Raw genomic sequence first — 23,923 nt, forward strand, 5'->3', positions numbered from 1 at the left:
TTTCAAAAGGTGGTGAGGGATTGTTGGTTTGAAAATCAGCCTATGGGGTGGGGTGGTTATGCTTTAAAATGCAAGCTTCAGCACCTTAAACAAAGGTTGAAAAACTGGAGTAAAGATAACATAGGTGACCTGTGTAGCAAAGTGAAACAGGTCCAACAGAAGCTAAATGACTTGGAGAATTCTATGTCAGCTCAACCTTCTGACCAACAAGTCAAGGAGCTCAAGAAAACCCAAGCAGACCTTTGGGAAAAAGCTACTATGCATGAGTCCATTGTGAGACAGAAATCAAGATGCAGATGGATCAAAGAGGGGGACAACAACACCTCTTACTTTCACAGAATTATTAATTATAGGAGGAGGAGAAATGCCTTGAGGGGGATGCAGATTGGTGACACCTGGGTGGAAAACCCTAACATAATAAAGGCAGAAATACTACATCATTTTCAGAGCAGATTTAATGAGCCTCATTTGATCAGACCTAACCTGGATGGGGTTTCATTTAAAACCTTGACTTTTACTCAGAGGGAAATGATGATTGAACCATTTAAAAAGGAAGAGATAAGGTGTGTTGTGTGGACTTGTGGCAATGACAAAAGCCCAGGGTCAGATGGATTGAATTTGAGATTTATTAAGCACTTTTGGAAGGATTTGAAGCCTGAGTTTCTAAGGTTTATAGCAGAATTTCATGTGAATGCTTCTTTCCCCAAGGGCCTCAACTCCTCTTTCATTAAAAATTGCTTCCAAAGCTTTCTGGTGGGGAAGAATAAAGTGCCTGTTAATATTCTCCAATATGCAGACGACAATTTTTTTTGAAGAAGCTTCTATGGATAATGTCAAATCTGTGAAGGCCATGCTTTGATGTTTCGAGATGGTTTCTGGCCTGCGAATCATATTTGCTAAAAGTCAATTTGGAGCTATAGGGAAATCTGAGGATTGGTGCCTATCTGCTGCTGCCTTCTTAAACTGTGCTCTGCTCAACTTTCCTTTCTGCTACATAGGGATTCCTATTGGAGTTAATCCGAGAAGAATGGTGGTGTGGGAACCCATTATCAGAAAATTCGAGGCTAGACTCAATAAATGGAAACAGAGAAGCATTTCTATGGCTGGCAGAATTACTCTAATTAATGCTGTCCTAACAGCGCTATCTATGTTCTATTTGTCTTTTTTCAGGGCCCCTACAGCAGTCATTAATAGGCTAACTGCAATTCAAAGGAAATTTCTCTGGGGTGGCAGCTGTGAAGGGAGAAAGATAGCTTGGAGTAAAGTTTGTGCCTCTAGAGCTATGGGAGGCTTGGGAATTACAGACATTAAGGCACTTAATAATGCTCTATTAATTAAATGGAAATAGCTGATGTTTCACCAATCAGACCAGCTTTGGAGCAGAATCCTATTTTCTAAGTACAAGGGATGGAGAGGCTTAGACCAGAGGCCATCAAAGAAATATTTCTCCCAATGGTGGTCTGACTTAAGGCTTGTTAATCAGCACCCGGACATGGAGGATGTCTCCAAGCAGTTCTCTTGGAAGGTGGGTAGGGGAGACCAAGCTCTTTTCTGGGAAGATTCTTGGGTTGACGGTGGGGTACCTCTCAAAGACCAATTTCCAGAACTTTACCAAATTTCTTCCCAAAGATTACACATTGTGGAAGACATGGGGTACTTCTCTGATCATGGGTGGGAATGGAATTTCTCTTGGAGACATAATTTGTATGACAGTGAGATGGGGGTAGCTTCAACTTTTTTATACAATATTGCAGCTATCACAATTCATGGCAATTTGAAAGACACCTGGCTGTGGGGGGCTGAACCTAATGGGATCTTTTCTACCAAATCAGCCTACGTACAACCTTATTAAAGCTGAGCAGCTCCCTGAAGTTTCGGGCTTTCATCAGCTTTGGGATTTGAAAGTCCCTCCTAAAGTCTTATCTTTTGCTTGGAGGCTGCTTTGGGATAAACTCCCTACTAAGGATAATTTGTCTAGGAGACAAATTCAGCTTGATAATGACCTATGTCCTCTCTGTCAAACTCAACCAGAAACTGCCTCTCATTTGTTCTTCACCTGCGAGAAAGTGTTGCCTCTGTGGTGGGAATTCTTTACTTGGGTCAAGCAAGATACAACTCTTCATTATAGCCCAATCGATAACTTCCTTCAACACTCATCTACAACTGGAGGAAAGGACATCAATAGAAGATGGAAGATATGGTGGTTGGTTGCCACAAAGTCAATTTGGCAATCCAAGAAAGACTTGCTGTTTCACAATCACTCATTTGATATCTCTAAGTTGGTTGATAATTCTATTTTCCTCACTTGGACTTGGCTCAAGGGGTGGGATAAGGATTTTAGTGTTCCTTATCACCAATGGTCATCAGCAATGCCTTTAGCCTTTGCTTAAGTTTGATGTGTAGGGTTGGGGTTGTGTTGTTTCTTTTGTGGGGCTCTTTTCTTTTGTACCTTATCAGGAGATTTCTCTCCAATGCTATTTGTAGTACCCCTGCTACTCTTTCATATTAATATATTATTATTTTTGGCGGTTCAAAAAAAATTCCTTTAGTGATTTCAGACCCATCTCCCTCATAGGATGTGTCTACAAAATCATTGCAAAGTGGTTGGTCAACATCCAAAGCAAATTAAGCTTCAAAACCTAATACCACCTTAAAGAAGAAAATTTATAAATTCAAACTATTTGAAGCTGAACAAAGGGGAGTTATGGGCTAAGGTGTTGAACTCCAAATATGGAGGATGGAGAGGCTTGGCTGAAGTGGACAGGGTAGGCAACAAATCTGTTTGGTGGAGAGACTTACAAAAGGCTCTCACCAGTTCACACCAAGGACAGATTATCCAACAGGGAATGAAGTGGAGGGTGGGCAGCAAAGACCAAATAAAATTTTGGGATGACAAGTGGAATGGGGAGGAGGAATCATTGGTTGAGAAATATCCTAGACTATACTTAATATCACTATAGCAGCATCAACTCATAAGATCAATGGGAATACATACAGATGGGGGGTGGGAGTGGAATCTCTGTTGGAGAAGGCCATTGTTTGAAAATGAAATTGATTCAGCAGTTCATTTTCTCACAGACATTGAAGATTCAGAAATTCAGCAACAAGGCACAGATACTTGGGTATGGTCTGGAGATCCAGCAGGTCATTATTCAACAAGAACTGCATACAACTTGTTAGGGGAAGAAGCAACAGTTGGTAGACAGGAGGACTGTTTTGACAAGCTATGGAAAATAAAGATTCCAACTAGGAAATGGCAGTAGAACACTTCATTTTAGAATCTTGTACTGCTTTTTTCTATATAGTATCCTAATCTTGGATTTACCAATAACAAATTTGTTTTCAAAACAACCAAATGTTCATCCAATACAAACTTAAAGCATGTAAGGCTTCAAACAGCACCTTCACAACCATCTCTATCAAATATGTACTTCAAACTGCACCTTCATAACCAAATGTTCATCCAATACAGACCTAAAGCATGTACTGCTTTTTTTGTTTACTTAATACACCTTGACTTAAGGTTATTTGCCTTATAGGTTTTCCTGAGAAAAAAATGTCAAGGTTTTATAAATAAAAAAAGTTATTTCTTCAATAATTTTTTTTCTTTGTTAGTTTGGGAATTAGATTGCAATGTGGTCTACCTCAAGCATTGTCTTTTCTCTCTTGGGGCCATTCAGATGAAAATGGACGAATGGTGTTGAAGTCAACCTGAAACAATCGCCAACAGGGTGATGATTGAGTATATATGGGGAAGCTAGGGCTTTTCATGTTGTGACATTTTATTTTTTCTTCATGTTTGGCACTTTATAGTTTCACCCCCCATCCTTTTGGCTGGGCATTAGGTGTTTTCTTTAAAAAGTTTAAAAGTTATGCATTGTGCTTCCCCTTTCAATCGAATGGTCAAAACATCGACTGAAGTTGAAAGCAAAAGGAGCCAACTTTCCACTATTACTTAGGCTTTTGAGTCTATTTAGCCATAGAGGTTATAGTGGGAAAAGTACAACAAAGGCTAAATCCCAAGCAGCAAATTGAATTAAGGTTAATCAATAATTTGGTGGACCACAAATACTATCTCATAGTCATACACACATTGATACTCTTTAGTTGAAAATTTTGACAATGTAAAGACAACCCAAGCCAATAATTTTAAATCAATGTAGTGTCTTTGGACATTGGGTTACAACTATTTTAGTAATTAAAGAAAAAATAAGGAGGGGAGAAAGAAGAGAAAGAAAAGGGTCACTATTGAATGCTCCATTAAGCTAGAGCAGGCATTATGCCAACCAAAAAGGGTTTCACTTTAACATGATGATCCACCATTTATAATTCTGTAGTAATTGTACAATGGTACACCCCAGGAATAAGTGCCAGAAATTGATCATAGGCCTACTAGCTGGGTGGAGTAGGAATGACCAATATGGTGGTGCATTGGGTGAGAAATGGAATTTGGCCATGCCTCAAATTAAAGCTTTTATGGTGTTAAGAAACTGTTGTGTGTGACTAGTGGTGGAGGGCATAATCTCACAACCATAAAGGACATTCAATTTTACCTATATATGTATAGGTTTGTGATTGAATTATTGAATGGTAACGGATAACATATTTTTCTCCATTTGATTACCAAAGGCAACAGAGCCTTGATGGGGGAAACAGAATAATAAAGGCACACTCATCATACAAATTCCATTTGAAAACTTTGCCAATGCTAGCTTGTCAACATTTAATTAGGCTGGACCAACTTCTTTATTTGTTTGTGGATATTGGAAGGCTGAACCATCTGTATCAGATCTTATTTTTGAAGTTAAAAAGAATTCTATTTTGCTTATGTGCTACATTTCTTGTAAAACCCAAAACAAACAATGGGGTTCTTAAGGAAATCTGTTAAAAAAACCCAAAGAAATAATTAACACAATTTTCATACATTAGCCACTATTGAGATTCATAAGTGTAATTAACCCATAAAGGATTATGATTTTGCAAGGTCTGTAACTTCATGAACTAAAGAGCAAATACAAATGAACAAAATACAAATACATCCAGCAACATCAAATGACTCAAATCCATTACTTCAAAATACAAATACCCAAAGGAACTACAACACAATGTATTTTAATTATTAGCAACAAGAATATTCTCATCTTGGTAAGAACCACAAATAGAGATGCATATACTCACCGATTGTCAATTGTTGTTAGTGGTGGAGATATTCCTAATCAACACTGATCACTTAGCAGCACACAGAACACAAGCAACAAAGAACCTTGACAACGACTAAAGAAGACGAACAAATCACCTGAGCAGCAAAGTAGACATGATATATACAAAGTTAAGCAATTGGTTTCGAAACATGACAACAGAGACATACCTTCGATGGCTTCCCTGGGAGTCTTAAAGCCAACCACAAGTGACTTCCAAAATTGATTCCCACCCTTTCTGGGACTCTTTCCTTTCCTAGTTTTCTTCGAGCAACGAAAGTGAGCAAATGTTAAAACGAAAAATGCCTAATGTAAAAACGATAAGACGTACCTCAATCGATATGTGCCAGACACGAACTCCACAAAGACGAACTCTACAATGTCGTTGCAGTCACAGAAGCGCAACCCAGTTTGCGACAAAGACGAACTCAGGCAGAAGGAGAAAGAAGAAGAACGCCCTGGGAGTCTTAACACGAACCACATTGGACTTCCAAAATTGATTCCCACCCTTTCCGGGATTCTTTCCTTTCCTAGTTTTCTTCAAGTTGTGAAAGTGAGCAAATGTTAAAACGATGAATGCCTAATGTTAAAACGAAAGGACGTACCTCAATCGATAAGTGGCAGAGACGAACTCCACAAACACGAACTCCACAATGTGGTTGCAGTCACGGAAGCGCAGGCCAGTTTGCAACAAAGACGAACTTAGGCAGAAGGAGAAAGAAGAAGAACGATAGGATTCGAGCGCGCGGGTTGTGCAATTTTAGATTTTTAATATATAATGATAGCAACATCGGTTTTTTTAAAATAACCGATGTTAACATCAACTAGGTAACATCGGTTTTCTTAAAACCGATGTTAACATCAACTCGATAACATCGGTTTTTCCCAAACCGATGTTAACAACGAGATACTAACATTGGTTTTTCCGAAACCGATGTTAACTACTCCATAGTAACATTGGTTATTTAAATAACCGATGTTAATATCGAGTAGTTAACATCGGTTTCCGAAAAACCAATGTTAACTAAGTCTACTTATTTACAAAAATGCCACCGTGCTTTTGTTAACATCGGTTTTGTGAATAACCGATGTTAACCGTGCGATGTTAAATCTAAAAACTGTAGTAGTGGTATATTTATTGTACTTTTTATTGAAATGATTTTTAAATTGGCTTTAAGTATAATATTAATTATTTTAAATTGTTTTAATAACAATTTTTAAATAAGGGTCAATATAGAAAAAAATATTAAAATTTAAAATTTATAAAATAAAAAACCTTCCATAATTTATAGATAAAATCAATTATAAAAAAAATTTTAATATTGATTGATAGTAATTATAATTTTGAAATAAAATAATTCCAATTTACTTTAATTATACGTATTTGTCATAATTATCAAACCCTATTCACTCTACTGTTTAAATGTATAATCAGTTTAACAATTTTCATTGTTTTGCTTATATTTATTCCTAACTCAACATTTTTCTCATCTACAATTTCATGTCAAATGGCTTCGAAATACGACTTGATTTCAGCTGTCACAAAAAAAGAAAGAAAGAAAAAAGCCAGAAATGCACTATATTTATGCGAGTTTTAAGGATGTGGCGAGTGTCTATGTTGATGCTAAAAAATATCACTTTCCCTTGGAATGGTGTTGATGGACACCAAGGTTTTCTGTAGTTGCAAATATGGACGAATATCGATCAACACATCACTCCTTTAATTAAGTTGAATTTTCAACTCAGTACAAAAGTGACAAAAAGTGTTAGTGGATCAGGTACAGGCAATGTATTTACCTTCACTCACCCTGCTGATTGGTTCAGTAAAAGTTTCCAGACAAACAATTTGGTTAGTCAGTATTTTTGTGCTTATTGTAGTATCCTTATTTTTATTTTTAAATATACACGTCATATTGTTTACATTCTATTAAAACAAATAGTTAGCTATACAAATTAGCCTAAAGTTACACGTCATAATATTTACATTCAATTAAAATAAGTATGAAAAGCATAAAAAATATTATTTATTAAAAATCTAGTTTCATAAGTGATCAACAATTGAATTTTAAAGAAATCGAAAAAAGAAAAATCATAACAAACTTTAGTATTATAATATTATATATATGTGAAATATTAATAATAATTTTAACTGTTATTTTTTTATTTTCTCCCAAGGGAAACAAAACTTTCAAAGCTTTTAGAACACGAATCGACCTTGAGATGCGTACATGTTTAGTGTGCGATCTTTGGACGATAACTAACTTAGTTATAAAACCTTTATGTTTTGTGAAATACAATAAATCACATTAGAAGATAAGTTGAATAGTGTGTTAGATAAACTTTTTAAAAATGTTTTACAATAAAAGTGATTTGATAAACAAAATAGTTTATAGGGACTATCGTCTAGTGACAAAAACTATTTTCTTAAGCATAAATGGATTGCTCTCCACTGGTTTATAAAAGGTGGTTTTAATGTTAAACTTATGTGCATGGATGTGTCAATAATATGCCTTTGAAAATATTTTGACAAGCTAGAGGAGAGTAGTAGAAACACTATGTTTTATGCTGCTTCACTCAACCTGAGCTACATCCAATTCTCCTTTATCAACCAGTAAAGGGTTCTACTCATCAAATTTGATTACAACAAGATTTCCACCAATGGGATTACATCTTCCTCGGGTGCTTCTTCTATCAATCTTGTCACCGACATAGTTGGCATCACAGGAACTGATTAACCTGAATTCCCTTCTTGGCTAAAAGTAAAGACCAAGATTAGAAGTTCCAATCAAATATCTAAATATTCTTTAAATAAGTACGCTTTGTAACGACCCACCTTATTGTTATGATATCACTTCTAAATCGTGTAAATTTCAATTTTTAAATGAAAACTCCATTAATTTGCTTATGAAAAATGTGAGTATTTTTTTTTCACGATATACATTCACCAAAAAACGCATAAATACTTACAAGAAATATATATATATATATATACAGAGAGAGAGAGAGAGAGAGGGAGAGAGAGATAGATATAGTAAATCAATACACATAATTCATATGACTGAAGGTAAATTAGTTCATACATATAATTAAATATGTGGTATACATCCTAATTTCTAAAGAGCTATAGAGCCAACTATGAAGGAGTTGATTAACAAAACACAACTCTTTCCCAACGTCATCACGTTAGCTTGGTGGCTCCGACAAAAGAATCTCACCCCATGTAATCTACTGCTATCCATCTGCTCCCATAAACGAAGGTTCACAATCATCACAGGACCAACCACATGGTACAAAAGTTGCAAGGGTGAGTTTACTACAAAATAAACCAACAATTATATAAAAAAAACATAATTAGCAAGAGAAACAATAACAAGTACCATGCTCATTCACAATTATCAATCAATACAACATACGCTTAATTAATAACTATTAATAAACTTTTCCATAACTCCAATCAATCATACTTAATATGATGCATGCACTTGACCTCAACTCTCAAATGCAATGTGGTATCATTCGTCAGGAAATAGCCTAAGTGTGTCCATGCAACACTCTCACTTAGGAAAAGTAGCCAACAAATGTCGACGTCACCTTGTCGTGCACAGACAACTCCCCCCCTCCCGCCAATGGTGATCAACCTTAGTCTCAAGAGAGTTCCAAATCAAGTGGCATGCCCCCAAGTACAAGTATTTCCCCTCACGAGAAACTGCAAGTACTTATTGACAAAGTTTATACTATTTCCATGCAATATGAAGTATGAAACATGGGCGTCATCAATGCACTGGCCGTGGATAATTAAAGATTCTAAGACATCCCCCTCTAGAGATGCTTAAAACTCTTTAACCACTCTATTTCCCCACCAGGGATATCCATCATGCTCATTGCACCCCCATTTACATACACAACATACATTGTCACAATGACATTTTCAACATCATCAATGTCTCATATGAATGTCATTATCAACATCATCTCATCTCAATGATATTACCAACAATAACTGAAAAAAGATAATGGAACTCAATAAAGCAAGAGGGGGGTGAATTGGTTTTCAATCTACAATTCCCACCCTGAAAAAAAGAAATTAAGACACCCAACACTACGGTCCTTTGTGAATAAGAGCCTAAAAGAACCCTACTCTTAGCCTAAACTAGAAAACGCTATTCTAGCATGCCCTAAGTGATTCATGCATAACAAAAAGACGTGTAAAACCATACACAAAAAACAAGTAAAGAAAGATACAACTTGATCAATCTTTTCCCCAAAAAACCCTTGCTAGACTGATGAAGATTTCTTGTTGAACTCAAGAGACACAACTCACTTCTAAGAAAAAGTCTTCATAATCAAACAATTTAGCAGTTGTGAGTTACTATATAGCTTTTTTCTTTTCTTCTCTTTTCACTAATGACAACACGAGATCTTTAGCTCATTGAGGGGCTTTTGTGTTATTTTTGAGATATTGAGTATTCTCTTGATGTATATGGAAGGAAACACAAGCTGGTTATTTATAGAGAAAACAATTATAATCATCTATAATTGATTAAATCTACGAAGTTATCAATTAATTCAATGAAGTAATCGATTAAATTCTCTTTTTAATTGATGAAAGTGTTCTTACCAACATATGGAAATAACTCAAGAACAATGTAATCAATTAGATACTCAAAGTAATCGATTAAAATGTTCTTGTTCACTTATGAACAACTAACCGAGAAAGAAGTAATCGATTACGATAGACCTGTAATCGATTAAAATTGAGTTTTTTCCTCTTGAAGAAACTTTTCTAACCGAGAAAGAAGTAATCGATTATGATAGGCCTTTATGTTGTTCACCATGTTGCTCCCCCTATCTCTATCAATAACAACATCATCTCATCTTAATGACATTAACAATAATAATAACATAATCTCATCAATTTTAACATCAATAACAACATCATTCTCTATCAACAGTATCATAAACACCGTCATCACATATCAATTAATATCATCAATAACAATATCACTAGTAAAATCGCATTCCACACATACATGCATATATAGTTTATGCCTGAGATTCACACTACCTAAGTCTTCACACAACATAAGTGTAATAAAAATAATAATGTCATTCAACAATAACAAATGTATCATATACCATTATTCGAAAACATTGTTTTTCTTGAAAACCAACATGCATAGTGACAAACATACATTCCCATAATTGGGTTCCCTGACCGCAATTAAGGTATCAAATCCATCAAATTATAATAAACTCCTCTCACTTATCGTGAGCTCTCTGTCAGCTCTTCTCTACATCGCTTAGAGGTCCCTCTCGTTCAAATTCGTCTGTCCAAACACATAGTTCTATATACCAAATCGAAGGCAATTTAGTATAACTTTCAAAAATAAGATTAATAATAAAATTCAGGGTCAATTACCCCTGCAAAACATAAAGGGCTAAGGGGTGTTTTAGATTCTACTACAAAGAGACATCATTTTGAAATTTTGATCACGCTAATGTGACCGGAATTCAGCGGAGGTCACAAAAATAACAAATTTTATAAAAAGATAACTTTTACAACGTCTCATTTTCAAGGGTTTTTCAAAGGGAGTGTAAAAACATCCTATTATAGTATCCAAAACACAAGAGACACTAAAAGAAACTCAAACTAACTAGGAGAAGAGCATAGAAGTCAGGATTACCTTGGAGAAACTACAAAAGAAAGGATTAAGAGTTTGTTCTATACTGAATCCTTGAGGTGGGTTCTGAGGATTCTGCTCTGATTAAAGTGTTCCTCTCTCTGTGGTGGTTCGATGGCAACCAATGACGACTCGTGGTGGCCACTAGTGGTCATGGATGATGGAGAAGAAGGTGTTAGGGTTTGGGTGGACGTTTGGAGAAGAGAGTGGAAAATAGTGTTTTTTCACATCAAAGAACGTACTTATAACTGCAAATCTCGCTTAGCGAGCTCATCACACTCGCTAAGCGAGAATCCACTTTTGGTGTTAAGTGCAACTTTTACGTCGAGCACAACTCCTCTTGAGTTGGGATTTGCACTGAGCGCGACACTTTGCGCCAAGCACAATTCCTCTTGCGCTGAGCACTACATTCTGCGTTGAGCGGAATTTCTCCTCGAGTTGGAATTGCGCTGCTCGCAGTAAGCGAGATGTCAAAAAAGTGTTATTTTGCAAATCCCAATGGGAAAACCATGGGGACGTGAGTTATGAACCTACAGTTTAAATTTGAAGAAGATCGAATGGTTAACGAGTCTGAGATCACGGTTTTACCAGAACAAGTTTAGGTAAAACTTGAAATCTCATAATGTCGACCTAAGTCAATAAAACACCACATAACTCAATATCCACATCAAGCAAATCACACATGGCTAGTTCACACAACACCTCAACTCATCCAAATCAATTAAATAATCAAATAACATACAAAAATACATTGAACATTGATTTACATTAGCGAAATTGAGGGCATTACAACTCTCCCACCATTTTAGAAATTTCATCCCTGAAATTTACTCGACTCAAACAAGGCTGGATAGGCTTATCGCATCTGGCTCTCTAGTTCCCTTGTTGCATCATCTCCTAATGTAGATAACCTTGACCAACAAAATCTCCTTCCTTCTTATGTGCTTTGTTCTCCTATCCTTGATCCTCAAAGGCAATGTTTCATATGTCAAGTTCTCTTTCACTTGTCATCATCCAATTCGATCACATAAGATGGATCGTGGATATATACTTATGAAGTTACAACACATGAAAGACATTGTGAAGATTAGAAAAGGATGGGGGTAATGCAATTTGGTATGCTACAGGGCCGACTCTTTTGAGAATTTCGAAAGGACCGAAAAAATGAGGTGTGAGTTTGGAGGATTTCAATGCTCGACCAACCCTAGTCCTCAGAATGACTCATAAGAGTACATGATCACCAACCTTGAATTCTAGGTCTTTCCTCATCTTGTCTTGATATCTTTTCTTCCTACTCTAAGTAGTCCTCATCCTCTCTTGGATCAATTTGACCTTCTTAGTGGTTTGTTGTACCACTTCAGGTCCTAAGGGAGGTTCTCTCTGGGTTCTAGCCAACATAGGGTTGTCCTACACCTTCTACCATACAGAGCTTCGTAGGGAGTCATGCCAATGGTAGAGTGAAAACTAATGTTATAGGTGAACTCTATCAACGATAGTAAACTCTCCCAACTCCTCTTTTGTTCTAAGACACACACCCTAAAAAGGTCCTCTAGCGAATGAATGGTCCGTTCAGTCTGGCCATCAGTTTGAGGGTGGTAGTCTAGGGTGGTAGGCTGAACTTAGCCTAAGCTTTGTTCCCAACGCTCTATTTAGACTCTCCCAAAATCTAGAGGTGAACCTAGGATCTCTATCAGACACTATGCTAGATGGCCCACCATGTAATTTGATAGTCTCACTAATATACAGGGAGGTTAACTTCTCCAAGGAAATTCTAATATTAATGGGAATAAAGTGAGCAGACTTGGTCCGTATGTCAACAATAACCTAGATAGAATATAAATCTCTAGGGTTCCTAGGTAGTCCTACAACAAAATCCATGGAAATGTTGTCCCACTTCCGCTGGGGTATCTCTAAGGGTTGTAACTTACCTGAAGGTCTCTAATGTTCTATCTTAGCCTTCTGACCGACTAAACATGCATACACAAACTCACTTACCTCTCTCTTCATGTTGGGCCACCAAAACATTATCTTCATATCCTGATACATCTTGGTAGCACCAGGGTGGATGCTCAGGTTGCTCTTATGTTTTTCCTCTAAGATTGTCTTCCTAAGCTCATGCACATTGGGAACATAGATCCTATCTCTCCTTGACTATATGGCTTTTATCTGAGTCTTCAGAAAAGGATAAGACTTCTGGCCCCCTCTGATCTCTCCTAACAACTCACTAGTAATCCTTAAATCTCCCAGTCTCACACTATTAAGGGTAACCTCACACACAAGGCTAAGGTCTCTAAATTGTTCTAGGAGATCCAACTCTTTAACCATTAAGGCAGATATATGTAGGGATTTCCTACTCAAGGCGTCAGCCTCTTAGAGGGGTCTATAGCTATACCCCCTTGAGATATCACGTGCCCTAGGAAACTAACTTTCTCTAACCAAAACTCACACTTGGACAACTTAGCATAAAGTTGTCAGTGCCTAAGGGTCTACAACACAATCCTCAAGTGCTCCTCATGTTCCTCTCTAGTCTTGAAATATACCAAAATATCATCTATGAATACTAACATAAAACTATTGAGGTAAGAGTGAAAGACTCTATTCATGTAATCCATAAACACACCAAGAGTTTGTCACATCGAAGGGAATGAATAGATACTCGTAGTGACCATAACAGGTCCTAAAACAAGTCTTCGAAATATCCTCAGACTTCACTTAGATCTTATGGTAACCTGACCTAAGGTCTATCTTGCTAAATGCACAAGCTCCTACCAGTTGGTCCATAAGGTCGTCTATCCTAGGAAAAGGGTACTTATTCTTAATCGTCACCTTATTCAACTGGCGGTAGTCTACACACAACCTCATGGTTATATCTTTCTTCTTCACTAACAACACTAGTGCTCCCCATGGAGACACATTGGGTCTCACAAACTGCTTACCCAACAACTTCTCTGACTATTTCTTAAGCTTGGCTAACTCTATAGGAGACTTCTGATAAGAGGCTATGGATATGGGTCAAGCACCAGGTACTAGGTGTACGTAAACCTCTATCTATCTCTCAAGTGGTAAACCAAATATATCCTCAGGGAACACTTCAGGAAACTCTTTGACAACAAGGAGGTCACCCATGGAACCTTTGTCTCTACTTTCAGGTTAGACAAGATCATGTACACTGGAGCATCTTCTTTTAAAGATGTCACAACTTGGTTGGTGGAGATAAACATCCTATCCTTACTCACTCTAGAATAATTAAACATCACATTTTTATCAAAACAGTTTAACAAGACATGGTGGTAAGATAACTAGTCCATACCCAGAATAACATCAATTTGGCTCAAAGGCAAACAAATCAGATCAATCAAGAATGTTCTACTAGAAATTTCCACAGGATAATTCAAACAAACATTATAGGTTAACACAAAACCACTAGTTGCAGTCTTTACCACCACATCTTTATTTAAAGAAGACACAAAAAGCTTAAGTTTCTCTACTCACAAACAAGATATAAAGGAATGGATTGCATCGAAATCGAATAGCACAAGTAAGGGAATACCACTTACAAAACATTTACCTTGGATTAAATTTTTTGATTTTGAAGCTTTGGCACCGTTAAGAGTTAGGACTCTTCCCATGGCCTTCGTACATCCAGTTTGGTCATTCAGATCCCCACCATTATGCTCCTTCTTGGGATATGGGCAATCTCTCTGAATATGCCCCTTCTATCTACAATTGAAATAGGATGTGTCTTTATCGACATAGTTTGAGGAGATGTGCCTTGGCATAGTGGGTTTGCTACCACTACCACTAGTAAACCCTATAGTAGTAGTCCTCTGATTGTTGGGGTGATTACCATATTTCTTAGGAGGGATCGAGTATGGTTTTCCCCGATTTTGAGATCCATTCTTTTTGTTCTTCATTGGGCCCGCACTCCTATAATAGGTCACCCTATCTCGGGAGTCTTCATCCCAACTCTGACACATGTTCACCAAAAGTGGAAACTGACAAACACCATGGTAATTCATAATTTGCTTCACCTTAGGTTGCAAGCCGTTCAGAAACTTCACACATTTTGAACTTTCACCATCTCTTTCTTGATAATGAGGAAAGTACCTCACCAGCTCCTCAAACTTGGCTGCATATTCAGCCACAGTCATGTTCCTCTGCTTGAGCTCTAGAAACTCCATCTTCTTGTTCCTAACATCTTCTGGAAAGTATTTCTCCAAAAATACCCGCTTGAAGTTTTCCCAGGTCATAGCTTGACCTTCGGTCTCCAAGCATTGACGAGTGTTCTTAGACCAATACTCATCTTCTTCCACCAGAGTATATGTACCAAAAGAAACCTTCTATCCCTCTGGAAACACCATCACTCGGAAGATTTTCTCAATCTTCCTTATCCAATTCTAAGCACCATCAGGGTTATACCTTTCATTGAAAGCAGATGGATTGTTTCATTCGAAGTGGTCCAACCCTTGATACTTAGTAGCTCTAGTAACTTGTCCCCTATTCTGATTCCCCATAGCCTGAGCTAAGGCTTGGTTAGCATCTGCTATCACATGATCATTTCGTCCTGCCATCACTCCCTATGCACACTAGGAAATGGGAACATGGAAGGAATACATACATGAAAAGGAACAAAACAAAGTCACATCTATCTCAAGTCCCTACTTAGTTACTCTTGGAAGTCGATGCTTCAAGAAAATACTCCTCTAAAACAGTTCTCTCTTAAGACATTAACACTCATTTCCCATACTTTGTATTCCTGATTGCTTGCTATCGCAACGTGCCCTTTTGCGGGCGGGCGACGCGTGACTCGCGGGATGCGTGTTCCACGAAAGGAATACGCGCGGAGTCGCCACCAACGTTTATTTGTGGAAAACGTCGGAAAAACTGAAGGAAGACCGGTCAAAAAGAAAATTCTAAGTTCGGGAGTTGTATTTACGCTTGAGGAAAGTATTAGCACCTCTCACGTTTGTCTCAAAGGACAACAGCCTTTAATCGAATGTGCAAACATGACTTTGATTTTTTATGTTCCCTTTTATGTCTTTATACCCTTTATATATTTTTTCTTTTTTTTGTGGTCGACAAGGGTGTTCCCCTTTGCTCCTACGTATTCCTCAATTGTGATGGGGAAATCAGACCTACGTAGTTCTTGTTTATGCGTGAATCAAGTGATTCTTTTTTTACTTGAAAGGTGATCATTTTAAGGCGTTGGACCTTGAAAATGATCCATTTTACTTGGTAAGAAACGAAAATGATAAACTTTCAAAATCCTATTTTTGTGGAAGAGCTTGACTAGGCGAGTCGATTTTAGCCTTAGTTTCACTTTAGTTATTTAATCAATTCAATCAAGAATGAGAAATCCCAAAGAGAAAACGTCCGATTGATTTTTCGCTTTATTTCACTAAAAGGTATTTTTTTATTATCATGTTATTATTTACCTCTTTTTTGATTTCCAACGTGGTTGCGGCACGACCTATCGGTCGGAATTCATTTCAACCAAAGTTAACGGATAATACAATTCAAACGATCGGTGGAAATTTATTTTATTTTAGGTTAAGCGAGAAATGACTTAAATAAAATGGCTTAAGCACGTCAAAAGGGGGTATAAAAAGTAAATGAAAACGAGAATAAAAATACATGAAACCAAATGTGGATCACCACGGGTACATAGAATGAATTGAAAAGCTTGGTTTGAGGTACTTACCCGTTGAAGACTGAAGAACGATGAAGAACGAATGAAGAACGTCGAAGAACTGTCGAAAACCTTCGCGAAATCACTCACGGAAACGTTACGGAAGCGCCTCGGCTTCGATTTTCTTCACGGAAACAATTTTCCTAAGCAAATTCGAAAGAGAGAGAAGTGCCTAAGGGGATGAACCCTTTTTCTACTTCACTTCTCACCCTATTTATAGAAAATTGGGGGAGAAGCTTGCCACCCAGCTCGCCCAGGCGAGCAAGGTTGCTTCCTCCAAAAGCAACAGCCTTCTGGAGGAATCTTCTGGAGGGCCCAAGAGGGCCTGGTTGCTATTTGCACCCCCATTTTTACTAAATACACCCCTTGCCTTTTTTTTTGTGATTCTTTTTTCATAAAGTTACGGAAACTTACGGATTTCGCAACGATACTTGTTTTCTTTCCGTAATGTTACGGAACCTTGCGGATTACATAATCATCCCCTTTTTGACTTACAGAATGTTACGGAACCTCACTAATTGTGCAACAATGCTTCCTTTTGATTTCCGGTGCGTCACAGAACCTTACGGATTGTGCATCAATACCTTCTTTTGATTTCCGGCATGTCCCGGAACTTCACAAATTTCCTAATGATGGGTGCCAAACACCTCACAAGGACCAAACAAAAGTTACATGCCACCAAGCAAAGGTCCCCGGACGAAATTAGGGTATGACACTTGCCATGTCATCCCATCGCACTTCACAAATTATACAAATGACCAGTCTGATAATTGATGACAAGGCATTGAAACTCATCATATAACAGACATCAGGGATACAAACATGTTAGGACTACATCAATCAAATATCTATAACTCATGGAAACACAATAAAGAGAGTAAGTTCCAAATAGAAACAACCAGAGTAATTATCAAACAATCAGGTGCTGAAACATCAGGCATTCACAAGGCAACCACAAAATGCATAGAGAAACATAGCAAACTCACAACTCACTGGTCGAAAGGTTCGACACCGAAATCTAATAGCACAAGTAAGGTAATCCCACTTATGAAACATTTACCTTGGATTAGATTTTTGGATTTTGAAGCTTTGGCACTGTTAAGAGTTAAGACTCTTCCAGTGGCCTTCGGATGTCTAGTTTGGTCATTAAAACCCACCTCATCACTATGATATCACTACTCTAAACCACGTAAATTTCAATTTTTAAATGGAAACTCCATTAATTTGCTTATGAAAAACGTGAGTATTTTTTTTCACGATATACATTCACCAAACAACGCATAAATACTTAGATGAATATATACATACATACATACATACATATATATATATATATATATATATATATATATATATATATATATATATATACATACATATATAATAACTCAATACACATCATTCACATGACTGAAGGTAAATTAGTTCATACATATAATTAAATCTGTGATATACATCTTCAATTCAAAAGAACTATAGAACCAACTACAAAGGAGTTGATTAACAAAACGCAACTCTCTCCCGAAATAGTCCCAACGTCATCATGTCGACATGATGGCTCTGACAAAAGAATCTAACTCCAATCAATCATACTTAGTATGATGCATGCACCTGAACTCAACTCTCAAATGCAACGTGGTATCGCTCGTCAGGAAATAGCCTAAGCGTGTCCATGCGATATTCTTACCTAGGAAAACTAGGTTGCAAGTGTCGTGGTCACCCCCTCTCCCATGGTGATCAACTTGAGTCTCAAGGGAGTTCCAAATCGAGTGATATGCCCCTAGGTACAAGTATTTCCCCCTATGAGAAACTACAAGTACTTACAAACAAAGTTTATACTATTTCTAAGTAATATGAAAGTATGAAACATGTGCACCATCAATGCATTGACCGTGGATAATTAAAGATTCTTAGCCATCAATGGTCACTGCACCTCCATGTATATACACAACATACATCATCACAATGACATTTTAAACATCACCAACGTCTCATCTGAATGTCATTATCAATATCAACATCTTATCATCTCAATGTCATTTTCAACATCAACATCATCTCATCTCAATGACATTATCATTATCAACATCGTTTCATCTTAATGTCATTTTCAACATCAACATCATCTCATCTCAATGACATTACCAACAATAACAACATCATCTCATCTCAATGCATTAGCAATAATAGTAACATCATCTCATATCAATTTTAACATCAATAACAACATCATTCTCTATTAACATTATCATAAACACCAACTTCATCTGATACCAATTAATATCATCAAAACAATATCACCAGTAAATCACATTCCACACATACATGCATATATAGTTCATGCCTGAGATTCACACTTCCCAGGTCTTCAGACAACACAAGTGTAATAAAACAATAATGTCATTCATCAATAATAGATGTATTGCTTCCCATTAGTGAAAAACATTATTTTTCTTGAAAACCAACATGCACAGGGATAGTCATACATTCTCATAATTGGGTTCCCTGACCCCAATTATGGTATGAAAGCCATAAAATTGTAATAAACTCCCCTCACCTATTGTGAGCTCTTCTCTACGTCACTCAGAGGCCTCTCTCATTCACGTTCGTCGGTTCAAACACAGAGTTCTATATAGCAAATCAAAGACAATTTAGTATAGATTTCAAAAACAAGGTTAATAATACCATGCGAGGTCAATTACCCTTGTCAAAACATTAAGGGCTAAGAGGTGTTTCGAGTTCTACTACAAAGAGGCGTTATTTTGAAATTTTTATCACAAAAATGTGACTGGGGTTTGGCGAAGGTTACAAAAATAACATCTCATTTTGAAGGATTTTTCAGAGGGAGTGTAAAAACATCCTATTAATGTGTCATACCCTAATTTTGTCTGGGGATAATTATTTGTCGACATGCTGATTTTTGCCGATCACATTGAGCTTCTTAAAGCCAATTGCCACGCGATCCATAAGATTCCGCGATGTTTCAGAAGGAAATAAGCCAAAAACTTAAAATAGGGGTGAACTGATCAATTTAGGGGGTGTTCTTCAGCCTTGAGCCCATCTAGGCCCATCAGGAAGCTTCTACATGAAGCAACCAACTCGCCTGGGCGAGCTGGGCGGCAAGCTCCTCCCTTATTTTGGCTATAAAAGGGCGTGGGGGCTGAGGGGAAAGGTTTCAACACCTTTGGCAATTAGATTTCACTTAAAATTAGTGAGGAGAAGAAGAAAGAAGGCGAAAATCAAGGCCGAGGCACTTCCTTGACATTTCCGTGATCAATTCCATGAACGTTCTTTGCCGTTCTTCGTTGTTCTTCGTTCGTTCTTTGTTGTTCGTTGATCTTCAACCAGTTAGTTTTTGATTTCGAAGTTTTGAATTCATTCTTGCTTTGTATGTTTTCATCTTCATCTCGTCTACTTTTGGTATTCTTTTTCTTTGTTTTAAGAGAGTTTCGACCGATCGTTTAAGCCGTAACCTCACTTAATCAATGTTAAAATGAATTCCGACCGATCATTTGCATTATAATCTCATTTAATCGCCTTCAAAATAAATTTCAACCGATTGTTTATGCTGTAACCTCGGTTAATCATAAAAAAAGGCAAGTTTCAACTGAACATTTACTTTGAAAGTTCTCTCTAAATGAGTTGAGAAATAACCAAGTGAAACTAAGGCTAAAATCAACTCACAAATCAAGCTTTTGCCCGCAAAAAGGTCATTTGAAACCGTTTCAAGGTCCAATGCCTTAACGGTCCTTTTTACTTTTATCGGTTAAAACAAACCACTTAAAAGTCTAAAATCAACACCCCACATAACTTTCTTGCTTTTCAAAGAACTATGTAGGTCTGAGTTTCTCATTGCAATTGAGGATATGTAGGAGCAAAAGCCCTGCTTTTGTCGACGCCAAAAAAGTAAAAAGTAAAAAAACATAGAAAGGGAAAAAGATAACATAAAAAAAGGGAAAAATAAAATGAATTAAAAGTCATGATTTTGCACATTTGATTAAAGGCTGCCGTCCCTTTTGACGGACGCGTGGGGTGCTAATACCTTCCCTGTGCGTAAAAATAACTCCCGAACCTTTTATTCTTAAAGTTCGTAGACTTGCTTTTGGTTTTTCTAACGATTTCCTCAAATAAACGTTTGTGGCGACTCCATGCGTTTTCCATCCTTGGAAGACACACCTATGAGCCTCGCATCACCCTCCTGTCGAAGGGTAGGTTGCGACATAAGGTACCCAAAACATAAGAGACACCAAGAAAAACTCAAACTAACTAGGAGAAGGGCATATAATTCAAGATTACCTCAGAGAAACTATGAAGAAAAGGATCGAGAACTTATTTTATACTGAATCATTGAGGTGGTTTCTGAGGATTCCACTCCGATTAATGCATTCCTCTCCATGCGGTGGTTCAGCGGCAAGCAATGACGGCTTATGGTGGCCATTGGTGGTCCTGGGTGGGCATTTGAAGAGAAGAAGAATAAAAAATCTCATTTTTCACACTGAAAAATGTATTTATAATTTGTAGATTTCGATTAGCGAGACGATCTCACTAAGCAAGAATCCACTTTTGGCGCTAAGCGCAACATTTTGCTTTGTGCACAATTCTTCTCGGATTGGGATTCGCGATGAGCACGACATTTCATGTTGAGCGCAATTCCTCTTGGGCTAAGCGCAACATTTTGCTCTGAGCACAATACCTCCTTGGGTTGGAATTGCATTTAGCGTGCTTCTCGCGTTAAGAGAGATATCAAAAAATTTTATTTTGTAAATCCCAACTGTCAAACTGTGGGGATGTGGGTTCAAAACCTACAGTCCATATTTGAAGGTGATCCAATGGTTAACGAGTTTGGGATTTTGGTTTTACCTGAACAGATTTAGGTAAAACTTTAAATCTCATAATTTCAACCAAAGTCAATAAAACTCCACATAACTCAACATTCACATCAAGCAAATCACACATGGATAGTTCACACAACACCTCAACTCATCCAAATCAATCAAATAATCAAATAACATAGGAAAATACATTAAACATTGATTTACAGTTAGCGAAATTTCAGGGCGTTATATAGACTTCCCTTGGATCTTGTTGGATTCTAGTACATAAGGCTAAACTAAACAATATATCAAGTCTAGGTGTAATAAGATATAGAAATGAACCAATCATTGTTTTGTGTTGAGTGTTGTCCACCTTGGATTCCTTGTCTAGTCCAAGACGTGTGTGTTGGATGCATGGAGTTTTTCATTTCTTTGACATCATTTAGGTTGAACTTTGTTCGGACCAGAATACTTGTTTACTTCTTCTTCCAAATTGGTATTACTTGTTTTTATATGGGAGTGGTCTTACCGGCAAGTGCACCGGGTCGCCAAGTAAAAATAATTAAATCGGAATGAACCGAGTATCGAACATAGGGAACTTGTTCATTTAGCAAAGTTTTGTTAAGTAAGTAGGCATTTGCAAACAAAAATTAATGATTGTGAATTAAAGCAAAAGTATGTTCTATCCTAAGTAAAAGCAATAAACGAGAACAAGTAAGTGTGAAAACATATATCTAAAGGCGTTGGGTCCTCCTACTGAGTAAGTTGATGCAATTAAAGATGTTTTTCTAATTAAAGATGTTCCTGTGTTCTATGCTGAGGATACCTGTCATACCCTAATTTCGTCCGGGGACCTTTGCTTGATGACATGCGACTTTTCTTTGGTCCATGTGAGGTGCTTGGCACCCATCATTAGGCAATTTGTGAAATTCCGGGACATGCCGAAAAAGAAAAGAAAATATTGATGCACAATCCGTAAGGTTCCGTGACACACCGGAAATCAAATGGAAGCATCGTTGCGTAATTAGTGAGGTTCCGTAACATTCCGTAAGTCAAAAAGGGGATGATTATGTAATCCGCAAGGTTCCGTAACATTACGGAAAGAAAACAAGTATCGTTACGAAATTCGTAAGTTTCCGTAACTTTACGAAAAAAGAATTACCAAAAAAAAAGGCAAAGGGGGTGTATTTAGTAAAATGGGGGGGTGCAAACAATAATTTTCGTATCTGGGCCCTTCTAGAGGTTTCTGGGCAATTTCTTGCTTAAGGTTGAAGTAACCTAGCTAGATGGCCACCACACCCCCTGTTTTGTTGAAAAATGGGATTCCGGGGCTTCCGGGACAACCGTAATGCTTCCGTAAAATTCCCATAAATCTAAATAAGCATAATTAACTTAATACGGGTGAGACGGAAGAGAAAAAAAGAAGAAAATCAAGTCCTATATGCTTCCGTAAGGCTTCCATAACTTTTCCGTAAATTATGAAAGAAGGGGGGTAAACTTATCAAAATTGGGGGGGTGCAAATAGCAATTTCAAAATTTTGAATTGGGCCTTCCGGAACGTTTTTTGAAGCTGGGTTGCTTCTGGAGGAAGCAACCCAGCTCGCCTGGGCGAGCTAACGTCGCCTAGGCGAGCTAACGTCGCCTGGGCGAGCTGGGCGGCAACCTCCTCCCCCTTTTTCCTATAAAAAGGCTGAAAGGGGCTGTTCTAAGGATCCCTCAGCCCCCTGGATATGTATTTCAACTATTTTGGGTGAAAAAAAATTGTTTCCGTGAAGAAAATCCAAGCCGAGGTGCTTCCGTAACGCTTCCGAGATGTTTCCGTAAGCAAATCCGTGAAGGTTTTCGTCCGTTCTTCATCGTTCTTCATCCGTTCTTCATTCTTCAACGGGTAAGTTTTCGAATCCGAGACTTTCAATTCATTTCTTGTTTTTTTAAGCTTTCATCTTTATTTTCGATTTCTTTTCTTCCGTCTTTAACGCGCTTTTACCGTTTATTTAAGCCGTTTTCTCATCTAATAAATGATAAAATGAATTTCAACCGATCATTTGTGTTGTAATCTCATTTAATCACTTTTAAAATGAAATTTAACCGATCGTTCACGCTATAACCTCGGTTAAACCAAAAAAAGTAAAATAATAATAAAATAATCAAAATATCTTGAAAAATAATAATAAAATAATCAAAATATCTTTGAATAAAATAAATTAAAAAAATCAATCGGACGTTTTTCTTTAGAAGTTTCCTTGAATGAATTGATTAATAACCAAAGTGAAACTAAGACTAAAATAGACTCACAAATCAACTTTTGTCCGAAAATCACTAAAAATCGTTTTAAGGTCCAACGCCTTAAATGGTCCTCTTTGCTTTTATCGGTTAACATGGACCGTTCAAAAGCATAAAATCAACATGTAACTTTACCGCTTTTGCAAGAACTACGTAGGTCTGATTTCCTCATCGCAATTGAGGATACGTAGGAGCAAAAGCCCCGCTTTTGTCGACCACCCCAAGAGATCGTTAATGGTCCAATGCCTTAACGTTTCT

At 37.3% G+C, this 23,923-nt stretch overlaps 1 protein-coding gene across 1 annotated transcript; it reads left to right on the plus strand.

Moving 5' to 3' along the window:
* The first annotated feature begins 1,492 nt into the window (after positions 1-1,492).
* On the plus strand, positions 1,493-2,390 carry LOC114405061. Its single transcript, XM_028367746.1, has 2 exons — positions 1,493-1,723; positions 1,833-2,390. The coding sequence occupies exons 1-2, from the start codon at positions 1,493-1,495 to the stop codon at positions 2,388-2,390; spliced, it is 789 nt and encodes a 262-aa protein (XP_028223547.1).
* Positions 2,391-23,923: the final 21,533 nt, after the last annotated feature.

The sequence above is a fragment of the Glycine soja genome, chromosome 3, assembly GCF_004193775.1.
Source record: "Glycine soja cultivar W05 chromosome 3, ASM419377v2, whole genome shotgun sequence".
NCBI lineage: Eukaryota > Viridiplantae > Streptophyta > Magnoliopsida > Fabales > Fabaceae > Glycine > Glycine soja.

Bases quoted from the DNA above. Each gene is read 5' to 3' on its own strand.
- LOC114405061 (XM_028367746.1), top strand. From the start codon at position 1,493: ATGGAGGATGTCTCCAAGCAGTTCTCTTGGAAGGTGGGTAGGGGAGAC. The intron at 1,724-1,832 runs GTAGCTTCAACT...CTACCAAATCAG, and splicing joins TGTATGACAGTGAGATGGGG to CCTACGTACAACCTTATTAA.